Below are 17,226 nucleotides of genomic sequence, written 5' to 3' on the forward strand. Positions count from 1 at the left end.
TATCACTGATGCCGCTTTCCAACTAGCTAAGTTAGCGGCGAAAAACTCAGGTTTTGCCATCATGGCGCGAAGAGCGCTTTGGCTCAAATCGTGGTCGGCGGATGTGTCGTCCAAAACGAAGCTGTTAAATATTCCTTTCAAGGGGAAGACCCTATTCGGCCCAGAGCTAAAAGAAATTATTTCGGATATCACTGGGGGAAATTGCCATGCCCTTCCACAAGATAGGCCGTTTAAGGCCAAAAACAAGGCTAATTTTCGCTCCTTTCGCAACTTCAGGAGCGGACCTGCTGCCGCAAAGCAAGATAACACTTCACAGCCTAAAGCAACCTGGAAACCCTTGCAGGGATAGAATAAGGGTAAACAGGCCAAGAAGCCTGCTCCTGCTACTAAGACAGCATGAAGGGGTAGCCCCCGATCCGGGACCGGATCAAGTAGGGGGCAGACTTTCTCTCTTTGCTCAGGCTTGGGCAAGAGATGTTCCAGATCCCTGGGCTTTAGAAATAGTTGCTCAGGGGTATCTTCTAGAATTCAAGGATTCTCTCCCAAGGGGAAGGTTCCACATTTCTCGTTTGTCTTCAGACCAAACAAAGAAACAGGCTTTCTTACGCTGTGTAGAAGATCTTCTAAAAATGGGAGTGATTCACCCAGTTCCAATTGCAGAACAAGGACTGGGCTTTTACTCAAACCTGTTTGTAGTTCCCAAAAAGGAAGGAACTTTCAAGCCAATCCTGGATCTAAAAATTCTAAACAAATTCCTCAGAGTTCCGTCTTTCAAGATGGAAACCATTCAGACAATCTTGCCGATGATCCAGGAAGGTCAATACATGACTACCGTGGATCTAAAGGATGCGTACCTACATATTCCTATCCACAAAGATCACCATCAGTTCCTAAGGTTTGCCTTTCTGGACAAACATTACCAGTTCGTGGCCCTTCCTTTCGGGTTGGCCACCGCTCCCAGAATTTTCACAAAGGTGTTAGGGTCCCTTCTGGTGGTACTAAGACTGCGGGGCATTGCAGTAGCACTTTATCTAGACGACATCTTAATACAGGCATCGTCTTTTCACAGAGCCAAGGCTAATATGGACATTGTCCTGGCCTTTCTAAGGTCTCACGGGTGGAAAGGGAACGTAAAAAAGAGTTCTCTGTCCCCGCTCACAAGGGTTCCTTTCCTGGGAACACTAATAGACTCGGTAGAAATGAACATTTTTCTGACAGAGGTCAGGAAGTCAAAACTGACTGCTTGGAGATTGAACGCTTAATCCTAGCTAAGCGTGGTTTCTCTGAATCAGTTATAGATACTCTGATACAGGCCAGAAAGCCTGTCACCAGGAAAATTTACCATAAGATATGGCGAAAATATCTTTGTTGGTGTGAATCCAAGGGTTACTCGTGGAGTAAGGTTAGGATTCCAAGGATATTGTCTTTTCTCCAAGAAGGATTGGAGAAAGGTCTGTCAGCTAGTTCCTTAAAGAGACAGATATCTGCTCTGTCTATCCTGTTACATAAGCGTCTGGCAGCTATACCAGACGTTCAGGTGTTTGCACAGGCCCTAGTTAGAATCAAGCCTGTTTACAAGCCTGTGGCTCCTCCATGGAGTCTAAATTTAGTTCTTTCAGTTCTTCAAGGGGTTCCGTTTGAACCTTTGCATTCCATAGATATTAAGTTATTATCTTGGAAAGTTTTGTTTTTAGTAGCCATTTCTTCTGCTCAAAGAGTTTCTGAATTGTCTGCTTTGCAGTGTAATTTACCCTATCTGGTGTTCCATGCAGATAAGGTTGTTTTGCGTACCAAACCTGGTTTCCTTCCAAAGGTGGTTTCTAATAAGAATATTAACCAGGAAATCATTGTTCCTTCTCTGTGTCCTAATCCAGTTTCTAAGAAGGAACGACTTTTACACAATCTTGATGTGATTCGTGCTTTAAAATTCTATTTAAAAGCAACTAAAGATTTCAGACAAACATCATCTTTGTTTGTTGTCTATTCTGGTAAGAGGAGAGGTCAGAAAGCGACTGCTACCTCAGTTTCCTTCTGGCTGAAAAGCATCATCCGATTGGCTTATGAGACTGCTGGACAGCAGCCTCCTGAACGAATTACAGCTCATTCCACCAGAGCTGTGGCTTCCACATGGGCTTTCAAGAATGAGGCTTCTGTTGAACAGATTTGTAAGGCAGCGACTTGGTCTTCACTGCATACATTCGCCAAATTTTACAAATTCGATACTTTTGCTACTTCGGAGGCTATTTTTGGGAGAAAGGTTTTGCAAGCAGTGGTGCCTTCCATTTAGGTTACCTGACTTGTTCCCTCCCTTCATCCGTGTCCTAAAGCTTTGGTATTGGTATCCCACAAGTAAGGATGAAACCGTGGACTGGATACACCAAGTAAGAGAAAACAGAATCTATGCTTACCTGATAAATTACTTTCTCTTACGGTGTATCCAGTCCACGGCCCGCCCGATAATTCGGTCACCACTGCACCCTATGGTTCTCCTTTTTCTCCTAACCGTCGGTCGAATGACTGGGGGGGCGGAGCCTGAGGGGAGCTATATGGACAGCTTTGCTGTGTGCTCTCTTTGCCACTTCCTGTAGGGATTGAGAATATCCCACAAGTAAGGATGAAACCGTGGACTGGATACACCGTAAGAGAAAGTAATTTATCAGGTAAGCATAAATTCAGTTTTTTCAGTTTTTGTAAAATTTAATTAAAATCAAGAACATTGAAGGTGCCCAACACTTGTATCATCTTCTATAATGGGATTTTAATAGTTCTCATACAGTAAATCATGAAAATGCTAAGTGAAAAGGTTGAAAATATTGGCAAAAGTTACAAACCTCACTATACATAACAAGGTTTGTCTTTGCCATATTTTAATTACTGTAAGAAGATGTCAACACCAGATTCTAGATACTGTTAATCACAATATGCTGTATCAAAAAACTATTTTTTTACTTCTGTTTATTGTAAAAACATGGACGCAAGATCTTGGTTGCCAGAAAATAGACAGAACAGCAAATGGTTTAATCTCGATCACGAATACCTGATTGCTGATAGAAATCAAGTTTATTAAAGGGATAGGAAAGTCAAAATTAAACTTGCATGATTCAGATAGAGCATGTCAATTTAGGACTCCGAAAATTCACTTCCCTTTCTTCAAAAAGAATAAGTACATATCCTTCACTAGTAGAAGCTAGTTTCTGATTGGTGCATGCACAGATTTGTCTCTTGTTATTTGCTATCTACGAGATTACAAGTTGTGCGCTAAACCGGGTGCGTACATAACGCAAAAATGACAAGTTACTGCTATTACAAGTTACTGAAAAACCTTCTTTTGTTGTGCGGTATGGTGCGTTCAGCTCCATACCGCACAAAACCCAAGGCCTGACTTGACGTGCTCGTGCACATTTTCCCCCATAGACATCAATGGAGAGAAAGTGTTAGAAAAAAACTAGCACCTGCGATCGCGGAATGGCGATCGCTGTAACACAATCCTCATTGATGTCTATGGGGAAAAGAAAGTTATGTAAAAACCTAACATAAACCTCTAGTCTAAATACCCCTAATCCGCTGCCCCCCGACATCGCCTACACTAAATAAAGTTATTAACCCCTAAACCACCGCCCCCCGCATCGCTAACACCTAAATAAACCTATTAACTCCTAAACCGCTGGCCTCCCACATCGCTACTCCTCTAATAAACCTATTAACCCCTATACTGCCGGCTCCCCACATTGCTACTACAATAAAAAACCTATTAACCCCTAAAATGCCTGCAACCCACATCGCTACTACTATAATAAGCCTATTAACCCCTAAACCGCTGGTCCCCCACATTGCTACTAATAAAATAAACCTATTAACCCCTAAAAAGCCACCCCCCACAATGCAATAAACCTAATTAAACTATTAACCCCTAAACCGCCATCCCCCACAACGCAAATAACTAACCTAACACCCCTTAAATTAACCCCAATTAAATAAAATAAAAAAATACTATGTTAAAATTGAAATAAAAAATCCTAACGTTCCTTTTATTTAATTTTTTGGGGTGTTTTTTTTTTTAGATTAGGGATTTTTTTTATTTTGGGAGGTTTGGTTGGTGGGGGGGTTTACTGTTAGGGGGGACTTAGTATTTTTTTAGGTAAAAATGCCCCACAAAAGGCCCTTTCAACGGCTTTTGGTAGCTTAGTGTTAGATTAGGGGGTGTTTTTATTTTGGGGGGCTTTTTATTTTTATAGTGGTATTAGATTAGATTTAATTTTTTATTTTTGATCATTTTGTTTATTTTTTCTGTAATTTTAGACTTTTTTATTTTTTGTAATTTTAGATTTATTTATTTTAATTTAATCTTAAAAAAATACTAAGTTAAAATAAAAAATCCTAACATTACTTAAAAAAAACCTTAAGATTAAATTAAAATAAATAAATCTAAAATTACAAAAAATAAAACTGTAATTGGGGTTAATTTAGGGGGTTTTAGATTAGGGGGCTTAGTGATTAAATTAGTTATTTGTGTTGTGGGGAGATGGCGGTTTAGGGGTTAATAGTTATTAGATTTATTGCTTTGTGGAGGATGGGGGTTTATGGGTTAAAAGGCTTATTTTATTAGTAGCAATGTGGGGGGCTGGCAGTTTAGTGGGTAATAGGTTTAGTATAGTAATAGCGATGTGGGGTGCCAGTAGTTTAGGGGTTAATAGGTTTATTATAGTAGTAGCGATGTGGGGGGACGGCGGTTTAGGGGTTAATGGGTTTATAATAGTAATAGTGATGTGGGGGGCTGGCGGTTTATGGTTTAGGAGGTTTATTATAGTAGTAGTGATATGGGGGGCCGGCAGTTTAGGGGTTTATAGGTTTATTATAGAAGAAAATCCTGCACTCAAAAAATAACTAATGGAGAGTTGCGTAAAGGCTAAAACGCTTGCAGTATAGCTGTACCGCCGCAACTTGTAATACAGGAGACCTGCATATTCTGTGCACAATGGCCAATTTTTCAGGGGTATAGCCATACCTCAAAACTTGTAATTTTGCCGTATATACTTTTCCTTCAGCAAATTAGAACAAGATAATAAAGCAAATTTGAAAATAGAAGTAAATTGGAAAGTTGTTTAAAATTGTATGTTCTATCCAAATCAAAAAATAAAAATGTGGAGTTTCCTGTTCTTTAAGACAACATTACTGTAACTAACTTACAATCATAAAAATGTGTGTATGACATTAAAGTAACATTTCAAGAATGCGATTGCTAGACACCATTTCTAGATGTTGCAGCCATGATTTCCATTTTCTCACATTTCAGACAGATCTTGTTGACTGTCTAAGATACATATATTTATGTATGTAAATATTTGCCGAATATAGGTTTAATGAATCTAGACCATGGCTTCTATTTAACAAGCTCCGTAAGGAGCTTGATGGCCCCTGTTTCTGGCGAGTCTTCAGACTCGCCAGAAACAGCAGTTATGAAGCAGCAGTCACAAAGACCACTGCTCCATAACCTGTCAGCCTGCTCTGAGCAGGCAGACACACATCACCACAATATAACCCGATCGAGTACGATAGAGTTGATTGACACCCCCCTGCTGGCGGCCCATTGGCCACGAGTCTGCAGGGGGCGGCGTTGCACCAGCAGCTCTTGTGAGCTGCTGGTGCAATGCTGAATACGGCAAGCGTATTGCTCGCCGTATTCAGCGAGGTCTGGCGGACCTGATCCGCAGTGTCAGATCAGGTCCGCCAGACCTTGATAAATATGCCCCCATATATTCATCTATACATCTACATGTGTATTGTACAAGTGTAACATATTCTAATCATCTTAGAATACTTTCAAACATGTAAAAAAGGCAATTTGGCTGTTGAACTTGATATACCTATTTTGTTGTTGATTTATAGTGCAAAACGCGTGGTTGGATGGATTGTTATCATCAGTGTAGGAGTTTATTTCCGTATCCGCTCATATTCAATACACTTTTTCCAATTTGGATTGTGATCACTCCTATAGTGAAAAAGCCATTTTGGGAGCCAATAAACATGATTGAAAAAAATCCAAACATATGTGTTTAAATACAGATATTCTACACATATAAAAGAATGTAATTGATGTCCCTTTAAGTGACATATTCTTAGGTACTTTATTCTAGTACTAAAAAAATAGCAACAACACTTGAAACATTATTTGTAAATTTCAACTTTTGTTTTCAACTTAGACTGTGTAAGGAACTGTGTGTGCTGTCAAATCAGCACAGAAGATGGAATTGGCAAAACCTTTTGGAATCTCAGGAAAACCTGCTACACTATTGTTGAACACAACTGGTTTGAATCATTCATTATTTTTATGATCCTTCTTAGCAGTGGTGCCTTGGTAAGTGCAAAAAAGAACAAACAAACTGTGTTTTCTAATTTAGGAGGCGATCATAATCCTTTAAATGCATCTAATGTGTTTCTAGAGAAAACAATCAAAGTCTATGGTGATATTTGTAGATAAATCATAATTAATTATGATTAACTCCTAAGCTCCTAACTAAATATTGCTCCAAATCTTTGAGACAGCATTTTAGTTACCGATCTCCAATTATTTATATTACACACACAGAGTTATACATATATATATATTATATATATATAGGTGTGTGTATGTGTGTACATGATATTATAAATAATTAGAGATTATCAACCAAATTCCTGACCTTAAAGTACCATATATATATATATATATATATATATATATATATATATATATATATATATATATATATAGTATATAGTATATATATATATATATACATACAAACATATGGCACTTTAAGGTCTGTTAATTTTTATATATTGCATTGGCTTTTGCATTTGTTTTATTCTAGACTGTATTAACATTTATATTGAATTTAATTTGCCAGTACAATCCATAATGGCAATAAATTTAATAAAAATTGTTCGGAAAAATAAATTAATAATCAATGCATTTTGCAGAATAACAATGTGTGCAGAGAAATAAATAAGAACATTTAGGGTAGCTTGAAATGTGTTTTGGAAAATGCAGTGTTATTTCTGACATAGTTTATGTTTTCAAGATTTTTTTTCATAATGTTTATATTTGATTATTTTCCATTACAAACTATAGAGTTCTGCATCTGGGTTAAGAATTTAATGATTTTACTATTTGTAGATGCTTTAGTAATATAACTGAGTTAAAACGTTGGTACATACAATAATATATCAACTAAAATAAAGAGTATTATCTTTCACTTGGTATTTTAACCTAAAGACATAACTGTTATTTCTATCTGTATGTTATAATCTAGATAACTAAAACAGATTTCACTTTCAGGCATTTGAAGACATTCATATTGAAAAAAATAAAAATCTCAAAACAGTGTTGGAATTCACTGATAAAGTCTTCACCTACATTTTTATATTAGAAATGATGCTCAAATGGGTGGCATATGGATTTGTAAAATATTTCACTAATGCCTGGTGCTGGTTAGACTTCGTGATTGTTGATGTAAGTAATTTTTTGTATTGCAATTTTTTATTACATATTTTCTCCCAAGTTTATAGAAATATTTAAATCCTTTTAAGATTCTTCAACAAAAAAAATAGGCTGAAAATTGAAAAGAATTATTTGAAGTACTACAACTTGACATGCTAAAACAAATTTAATATAGCCCTAAGCAATGCAACCATTTCTTCTTAAATACATCTTAAATATAAACTCATTTAGCACCAATTCACCTTTATTAATTAGTAAACTAGTACTATACTCATAGAACTGGATTACAAGTGTCACTGATTGTGTTCAGTTTGTTATGTTGCGCTCAGCCCTGCACAATCAGTAGCACTAAATTTGATATTGGTTAATGAATGGTTAAAAAATATTGAGCCAAAATTTTGTTTCATTGAAGCACTAAATTAACCATTCTTATAATGGGAAGTTCTTGTTAGCTTGCTGGCCATGTTTACCTTTGCGTGCCCAATGCATGCAATATTCAACTTGATTTATCGCTTTTGAAAAGCTGGTGTAAACTGTTAACAGCTCACACAAGTACAAACCACCCTGTAAAAATGAATATACGGGACCCTCAACACATTAACCCCTAACTGCCATTACACCCATCACAAAAAGCACTACACTATATAACCCCTAAACTGCTATAACCCCATTGCAAAAAAACAAGATGTATGCTTACCTGATAAATTTCTTTCTTTCCTGGCATGGAGAGTCCACAAATCCATTCCAATTACTTGTGGGAATTCGACCCCCGGCCACCAGGAGGAGGCAAAGAACACCCAGCAGAGCTGTTAAGTATCACTTACACTTCCCATAATCCCGTCATTCACCTGAAGCAATATAGAAAGAGAAGATGACACAAAGGTATAGAGGTGTCTGAGGGAGGTTTATACAAAAAACCCCCGTCTTAACTGAAATTAAGGGCGGGTTATGGACTCTCCATGCCAGGAAAGAAATTTATCAGGTAAGCATAAATTTTACTTTTTTCCAGTGGCATGGAGAGTCCACAAATCCATTCCAATTACTAGTGGGAACCAATACCCAAGCTAGAGGACACAGATTGGAAGGGAGGGAGAACAAGACAGGCGGACCTTAACAGAAGACACCACCACTTGAAGAACTTTCCTCCCAAAGGAAGCCTCAGCTGAGGCAAATGTATCAAATTTGTAGAATTTGGAAAAGGTAGGTAATGAGGACCAAGTGGCCGCCTTGCAGTTTTGTTCCAGAGTAGCTTCATTTTTGAAGCCCCAGGAAGAAGAGACAGCCCTAGTGGAATGAGCCGTAATTCTCTCAGGAGGCTGTTGTCCAGCTGTCTTGTAAACTAACCAGATAATACTTCTCAACCAGAGAGAAAGAGTAGAAAAAGTGGCCTTCTGACCCTTACGCTTACCAGAGATAACAACGAACAGGGCAGTAGATTGCCGAAAATCTTTAGTTGCTTGTAGATAAAATTTTAGACCATGCACAACATCCAGGTTATGCAACAGGCATTTCCTCTGAGAAGAAGGATTAGGACAAAAAGAAGGAACAACAATTTCCTGAATGATGTTGTGATCCGACACCACTACAATTTCCTGAATGATGTTGTGATCCGACACCACTTTAGGAAGAAATCCCAACTTAGTACGAAGGACCGCCTTATCTGCATGAAAAATAAGGTAAGGGGAATCAAACTGCAGAGCCGAAAACTCGGAAACTCTGCGAGTAGAAGGAATAGCGAGGATAAATAAAACTTTCCAAGATAACAACTTAATATCAACCAAATGCATAGGCTCAAACAGAGCTTGCTGCAAAACTCTAAGAACAAGGTTAAGATGCCAAGGAGGAGCAACAGGTTTAAACACAAGCCTGATTCTAACTTGAACAAAAGATTGAACGTCTGGCAGATCTACCAGTCTTTTGTGCAAGAGAATAGACAGTGCATAAATCTGACCCTTCAGAGTACTGACTGACAAACTTTTGACAAAATGCAAGGGATCCTTACCCGAATCCAAGAGAACCCTTCGATTCATACCAATAAAGGTATTTACGCCATACCTTATGATAAATCTTGTGAGTAACAGGTTTATGAGTCTGAAGCATAGTATCAATGACCTTCTCAGAAAAAACAGGTTTAGCCAAGACTAGGGGTTCAATCTCCAAGCAGTCAGCTTCAGAGAATCTAGATTTGGATGGAGATAGGGACCCTGAAGTAAAAGGACCTTCCTCAAAGGCAACCTCCATGGGGGAAGAGATGACATCTTCACCAGATCTGCAAACCAGATCCTGCGAGGCCAGGCAGGAGCTATTAGAATCACTGATGCCCTCTCCTGTTCGATACGAGCAATTATTTGTGGAAGGAGGGCAAACGGAGGAAACAAGTATGCCAGATAGAAGTCCCAAGGGACCGACAGAGCATCAATCAGAGCTGCTTGTGGGTCTCTTGATCTTGAAATGTACCTTGGAAGCCTTTAAGGAACCCCAGACTGCTCCCCAGCCCAACAGGCTGGCATCTGTGGTCACAATCTCTCAAGATGGTCTCAGGATGCATGTACCCTGAGACAGATGGTCCTGAGAAATCCACCAGGATAAAGAGTCTCTTGTTAGGGGGTCTAGAACTATCCTCTGAGAGAGATCCAAGTGGTTTCCGTACCATTGTCTGAGCATGCATAACTGTAGAGGTCTCAGATGGAAACGAGCAAAAGGGATAATGTCCATGGAAGCAACCATTAGACCAATTACTTCCATACACTGAGCCACTGATGGACGAATAGAGGACTGAAGTGAAAGACAAGATGCAAGAATTTTGGATTTTCTGACATCCATCAGGAAAATCTTCATGGACAGAGAGTCTATAATCGTCCAGTATACCCCGGTGTCTGGCACTAGGGAACTCTTTTCCAGATTAACTTTCCACCCGTGGGAATGAAGAATAAACAACATAAATTCTGTGTGGGATTTTGCTAAATGAAAAGATGGCGCCTGAACCAAGATGTCATCCTGGTATTGCACCGCCTCTATCCCCTGAGATATGACCACTGCCAAAAGAACCCATAGGACCTTTGTAAAGATCAGAGGAACCATGGCAAGGCAGAAGGTAAGGGCAACAAATTGGAAGTGTTTGTCTAGAAAGGCAAACCGCAGGAATTGGTGGTGTTCCCTGTCAATAGGAACATGAAGATACATGTCCTTCAGGTCTATGGTAGTCATAAACTGACTCTCCTGAACCAAGGGTAGAATGGAACATATAGTGTCCATTTTGAAGGATGGAACCCTGAGAATTTGTTAAGACACTTGCGGTCCAATATTGGATACAAAGTTCCCTTCTTTTTTGGAACCACAAAAAGGTTTCAATAGAATCCTTGACCCTGTTCCACCACAGGAACTGGGACAATAACTCCCAGAGGAGATAGGTATTTTACACAGTTTAAGAAAGCCTTTCTCTTCACCTGGTTTGCAGATAACCTTGACAGGATAAATCAGCCCCTGGGGGACAAGACTTGAACCCTATCCTGTATCCCTGGGATACTACTTTCACAGCCCAAGGATCTGGGGACATCATGAATCCAACCTGCAGAAAGAAGGAAAGCCTGCCCCCTACCTGATCCATGACTGGATCGGTGCGGTCCCTTCATGCTGACTTAGAGTCAGAGGAAGGTTTCTGGGATTGCTTTCCCTTATTCCAAGGTTGACTGGACCTCCAAGAAGTTCTGGATGACTTTTGTCCTTTGAAGTTGCGAAAGGAATGAAAATTAGAACCTTGGCGACTCTTAGGTCTAGCCTTCTTGTCTTGAGGTAGAAAGATCCCTTTCCACCAGTAACTTAGGAAATGATCTCGGCCAGACCAGGCCCAAATAATGTCTTGCCCTTAAAAGGTAAAGACAGAAGTTTGGACTTGGAGGATATATCCGGAGACCAAGATTTTAGCCAAAGAGCTCTGCGAGCTAGAACTGCAAGACTAGAACTTTTAGCTCCCTTTTTTTTTCAAAATTAGCAATAGTTACATTGTAACACTGATATCTGTCAGGAATCCCTGAATAACCCTTCACATGTATATATATATTTTTTTATAGACAACCCAAAATATTGATCTAGGTCCATTTTGGTATATTTCATGCCACCATTTCACCGCCAAAAATCGTTAACTTTCTCACAAACTTTAAGTTTCTCACTGAAATTATTTACAAAGAGCTTGTGCAATTATGGCACAAATGGTTGTAAATCCTCTCTCTAATACCCTTTGTTCAGAAATAGCAGACATACTGTATATGGCTTTGGCATTACTTTTTGGTAATTAGAAGGCCGATAATTCTACTGCGCACCACACTTGTATTATGCCTAGCAGTGAAGGGGTTAAATTAGGTAATTTTAACTTTAGTGTAGAGATCAGCCTCCCATCTGACACATCCTACCCCCTGATCCTTCCCTGACCCCTCTCAAACAGCTATCTTTCCTCCCCCACCCCCAAAGGTCACCCCCATCTTAAGTACTGGCAGAAAGTCTGCCAGTACAATTTATATATATATATATATATATATATATATATATATTTTTTTTTTTTTTCTGCAGTGTAGGATCCCCCTTACCACCCAACCTCCCCGATCCCTCACAAACAGCTCTTTAACCCTCCCCCCTCTACCTATTAGCCGCCATGTTAGGTACTGGTAGCTGTCTGCCACTACCAAGTTTGCAGGAAATTAGTCTTTTTTTTAAAAAAATATCCTAGCAAGAGATAAACAGAAAAGTGCAGTGGATATCAGTAGGTGGTTGCAAAAATAACACAGCTTGTTCTATTCTCAAATATTGTGAGAGGGTTTCCAAGGATAGTATATATAAATATTGCTGTATACTTGCTATCAAGTTATAAAACAGGCACAGAGTTCAGTATCCCATGTGATATCAAACCACCTGAACACAAGATTACCAAGGGCTCTACACATCAATAAACAATTACGGCAGATGTGGATATGTATGTATTTACTAGTGAGGAAAAATCACCCACTGGAGTGAGTGCATCTATACCCATGTTAGTTGAATCTAGGACACAGCTGGGCGCACAAGAACATTTATATAAATGCTAGGTTGGAAAGGGGATATGTCACTGCTTTTCATAGTTGAATTTCACTTACAAATGTGCAGGAAACAAATTAATATACAGAGTATGCTACTTTTAAAATCTGTACTTTTTCTAAAATTATTTTCATATCTTGAGCATTATTTGGCAGCAGTAACAAGGGCCTGGAATTAATTAAACCTATTCAGGAAACTAATATAGTGTGGGGAAAACTAGCAACATCATTGCAATTCTAAAACTGCACATTTCACAGGGATTTGTACCCACCCCTTGTCACCTCTTTTGACTCTCCATTGCAATCAATCAAGGTAGCCTCTCAGTAAATAGAAATAGAATCTCAAACAATTCCTTGAAAACAAAATGGTCTATTCTGACATGGCCACAAGATGATCATTTTACAGGGGCAATAGCGTGTATGAATCCCACATAAATAGTTCTAACTGCATCATGATAGAAAAACTTGTGTATCATGTTCCTTTAGGTTTTTTAGGTTTTTACGTGTGAGATATCTTTTGTTGGGCACCAGATGCTGTAAACTCAAACTAGAGATGTCAGAGGCAGAAACAAACACCAAAAGGAATCTTTAGAAAATTAAGGTGAAGTGACACTCAATGAATTTCACACATGATCTTGCCTTCTCTATGAGGCCCCTCAGCATCCCACAAGCATCTATGAATCTAGCCCATATTTATACATTGTTACAAACACTACTTCTTTATATTGCTCAAGACATGTGAACACTCCTGGTCCTACCTAAGTAAACTCTTCAACAGAGAATATCAATAGAATAAAGAAAATTAAAAAAAATTTAGAAAATTGCGAAGATATATATATATATATATATATATATATATATATATATTGCATGCCCTATCTGAAATCATGAACGTTTTGTTTTGTCGTCTTTAAAACCATTGTCATTGCACTTAATTGCCCTAGCAGTGCTAGCAACAACCTGTATTTATCAGCTGTCAAAGAAAATAAATGGGTTGCACATGATCCTGATTTTTCTGATACTGTGAATATGTATATTAGAAATACAAAATGCTGTGAAATCAGAACTGTCTGTTTTGTTCTATTTAGATCTCTTTGATCTGCCTTACTGCTAATGCCTTGGGATACTCACATTTAGGGGCAATCAAGTCACTTAGAACACTAAGAGCACTGAGACCTCTTAGAGCCCTCTCACGTTTTGAAGGCATGAAGGTAAGTTGACAAAAATACATACAGCATTGCTTGTTTCATAGTTAAAAGGACATTCTGTTTTTTTTTTTTTTTTGTTGTGCATCTGAAAAGTTTAACTAAAACCTCTTAATGCTAAAATGTAAGGAAAACATATTAAAAACATTGTGATGTTTGGATTTATCCTTTTGTACAGAGTCTAAATTGTAAAACTTTTTTGATTTGTCTAGAAAATTAGATTTTCATTAAAAGGAGAAAGTGACTGCAAATGATATAGGGCCAGGTTACAAGTGGTGCACTAATTATAGCATGGTTCACAAATAAGCAATATCGTTGGACCTTGCTAACATTAGAGAGCAAGTTGATATTGCAAGTCCATCATAAATCCCATTTACCAGAGAAGGGTTAGCACACAGGGCCAGATTGGGATGCTGGGATATTTCCCAGTGGTTTGAGGGAGGCAATTCATGCTTTGAACGATCATGTATTACAAAGAAGGCCGGCTACTCCACTCAAAATGATGCTATGTGAGCAGGGAGGGAGATGGGAGCCGAGCTGTCTGGAGACCGGACATGCTATGAGCACAAGTTAGAAGTCGTGACTGACTTATTAGTAGTGCCACGTGTGGCGGATGGAAACAGCTGCAGTCTTGTTTATTAGCTCGGCTGAGGGGGTGGCTTGGGTGGGCGAGGGGGAAGGGTATACATATATACACATATAAACACATATATAGACATATATACAGTATATACGTTTGAGCCCTTCCCAGTCCAATACCTTGAAACATGCAATGTAATTTTTAATGTGTTTTCATGTTTTTTATAGAAATACTTTACATTCCTATATTCTTCATTTAGATTTTTTTAAAATGTATATTTTATATATATACAGGTAGCCCTCAGTTTACGCCGAAGGAATGGTCGTAAATCGAAAACCAGTTTATAATGTAAGTCAATGGGAAGTGAGGGAGTTAGGTTCCAGGCCCCTCTCAAAATTGGCATAAGTAACATCTAATCAAAACGACAAGAGGTGACAGCATAAAGCATTTATTTTAGAGACAGCAGGAAAAAAGACAGCAACGTTTCGGGACTTCTGTCCCTTTGTCAAACTAGAGTGTACAATGAATTCAAACACCTTATATACCAATGAACCACCAGGTGGCGCTAAAAACACATATATATAGACAGGTAAAAAAATTAACCTTTCATATACCAAATTAATTCATTTTTTATAAATATCCTGAATTAATTCATAATCATTATGTACAAAGTTTACTCAGAAAAAGGCATTTTATACAAAAATATTAGATAATAAATTTCATTTTTAAAGTGCAATATTAGGATTTAAAGTGCAATATTAGATTTTAAATTTTAAATTTTAGATTTTAAAATGCATGTAGTTTGATATATCCTGTAAAGGATTTTGATTCCCACCAATTTAATCCAGAAATAATGTACTTAAAGAAACACTGATAAATCCCAGTCTTTATTCATGCCGCTGGGATGCATGGTACCCAATTCATGAATCCAAAACGCCTCTCTTTGTTTTAACATTTTTTTCCCTGTCCCCTCCTCTACGTAGTTTGGGGACATGGTCAATAATCTGAAAATGAAGCTGATTTATGGCGTGATTTTTTTCTAAAAAATGTTCAGCGACTGGAGATTTTCGATTTTTAATTCTTATAGAACTTTTGTGTTCTATAATTCTGTCGCGTACACATCTAGTTGTTTCTCCAACATAGCTCCGCCCACAAGGGCATTTAATTAAATAAATAACATAATCGGTGTTACAAGTATAGTACCCTTTAATATGATATTTTTTACCATTACACGGGTGGTAAAACACTGGACCTTTAATTAGATTCCCACAGCATGAACAATTCAGACATGCATATGAGCCTAATCTGTTAGTAGTTATATATCTTTGGTTTACAAATCTTCTAGGGCCTATATCTGCCTTAATTAAATGATCTTGGATATTTTTACTGCGTTTGTATGCAGGCATTGGAGGTTTCTGGAATTCTAGAATGTTAGGGTTACAATCAGCTAATATATTCCAATGTTTTCTAATAACTTTCTAAATGGCTGGACTGAGGCTGTTGAATTCAGAAACAAAGGCTAATCGGCTGTCTTTTTTAACCTGTTTTCTCTTATTTGTAGTCTGTAATAGACTTTCTCTAGAGGTTGACAGCACTGAAGCTATTTCTTTCTGAATTAAAGATGATGGGTAGCCTCTCTCTAAAAATCTTTGGCCCATATCTGTTAATCTTTCATTGACTAAATTTGAATCAGAAACAATTCTCCTAACTCTCAATAGTTGACTTTTTGGAAGGGAGGATATCAAAGATGGTGCATGAGCACTGTCATAGTGTAACAAGCTATTGTGGTCAGTGCTCTTTCTGAAAATGTCAGTTTTTAAATTGCACCCATCCTTAATAACCCTAGTATCCAGAAACTCAATTGTCTCTTCGTTCCATGTCAGTTTAAACTTGATATGGTTAGTAGCAGTATTAAGATCCGCTACAAATGCCATTAGGGTTCCAACGTCGCCCAACCACACACCAAAGATGTCGTCTATGTAACGCCACCAGGTGGCGCCACATAGTACAAACCACTTGTTACAAAAGACAAATTTTTCTTCGAAAACGTTCATAAAAATGTTTGCGTAGTTAGGGGCGACGTTGGAACCCATGGCTGTCCCTTGGATCTGCATATAATAGTTGTCTTCAAAAAGGAAGTAATTACAGTTTAATACCATATCAAGTAACTGTAACAAAAAATCAACTTTTTGTTCATTCAAATGAACATCATTGACAAGCACTTACTCTATTACACCTATACCACTAGCGTGGGTGATAGAAGTGTAGAGACTCTCTACATCTAAACTATAAAGAATAAACTTAATTGATGAAAAATTTAGAGTGTCCAATTTAAGGAGAAAGTCGCTGGTGTCCTTAATAAAGGAAATAGATTGTTCCACATAAGGTCTTAACATTCGATCTAAAAAAATAGAGACATTAGTTAGTATAGAGTCAGTGCTTGCAATGATAGGGCGGCCAGGAGGGGTCTCAAGATTTTTATGTATCTTTAGAAGAATATACATAACTGGAGTGTGTGGGTATTTAACAGTAAGAAATTTATCTAAATCCTCATCTATTAAATTATTTTTCAAAGCTAGACTTAGAATGTGATCTAATTCCTTTTGTATAGAAAATAGAGGGTTAATGGTTAATTTCTTATAAACAGTAGTATCCTTTAATTGCCTATGTATTTCATTGATGTAATCTGTTTTAGTCATTATAACTAAAGCTCCACCCTTATAGGCTCTTTTAAATATGATGTCATGTTTAAGTTTTAAAGCTTCCAATGTTTCAAACTCCTTTTTATCAAAGTTTGTTAATTTCTGATTATTAATTAAGCCGTATTTCCTATGACTTAGTTTTTTTATGAGACTCAATAGTACATTTAAGATGTTCAATATAATTTTTTACCAA

General features: G+C 37.8%; 1 protein-coding gene across 1 annotated transcript in view; it reads left to right on the forward strand.

Annotated features, from left to right (window-relative positions):
• LOC128658283 (sodium channel protein type 2 subunit alpha-like) overlaps positions 1-17,226 on the forward strand; it is a 380,151-nt gene that overhangs the window by 202,169 nt on the left and 160,756 nt on the right. The window contains exons 20-22 of the mRNA XM_053712819.1: positions 6,201-6,355; positions 7,319-7,492; positions 13,635-13,757. Of these exons, the coding sequence (XP_053568794.1) occupies positions 6,201-6,355; positions 7,319-7,492; positions 13,635-13,757 (452 nt within the window). The remainder of the gene's footprint in view (positions 1-6,200; positions 6,356-7,318; positions 7,493-13,634; positions 13,758-17,226) is intronic.

This window comes from Bombina bombina, chromosome 1 (assembly GCF_027579735.1).
Source record: "Bombina bombina isolate aBomBom1 chromosome 1, aBomBom1.pri, whole genome shotgun sequence".
Lineage (NCBI taxonomy): Eukaryota > Metazoa > Chordata > Amphibia > Anura > Bombinatoridae > Bombina > Bombina bombina.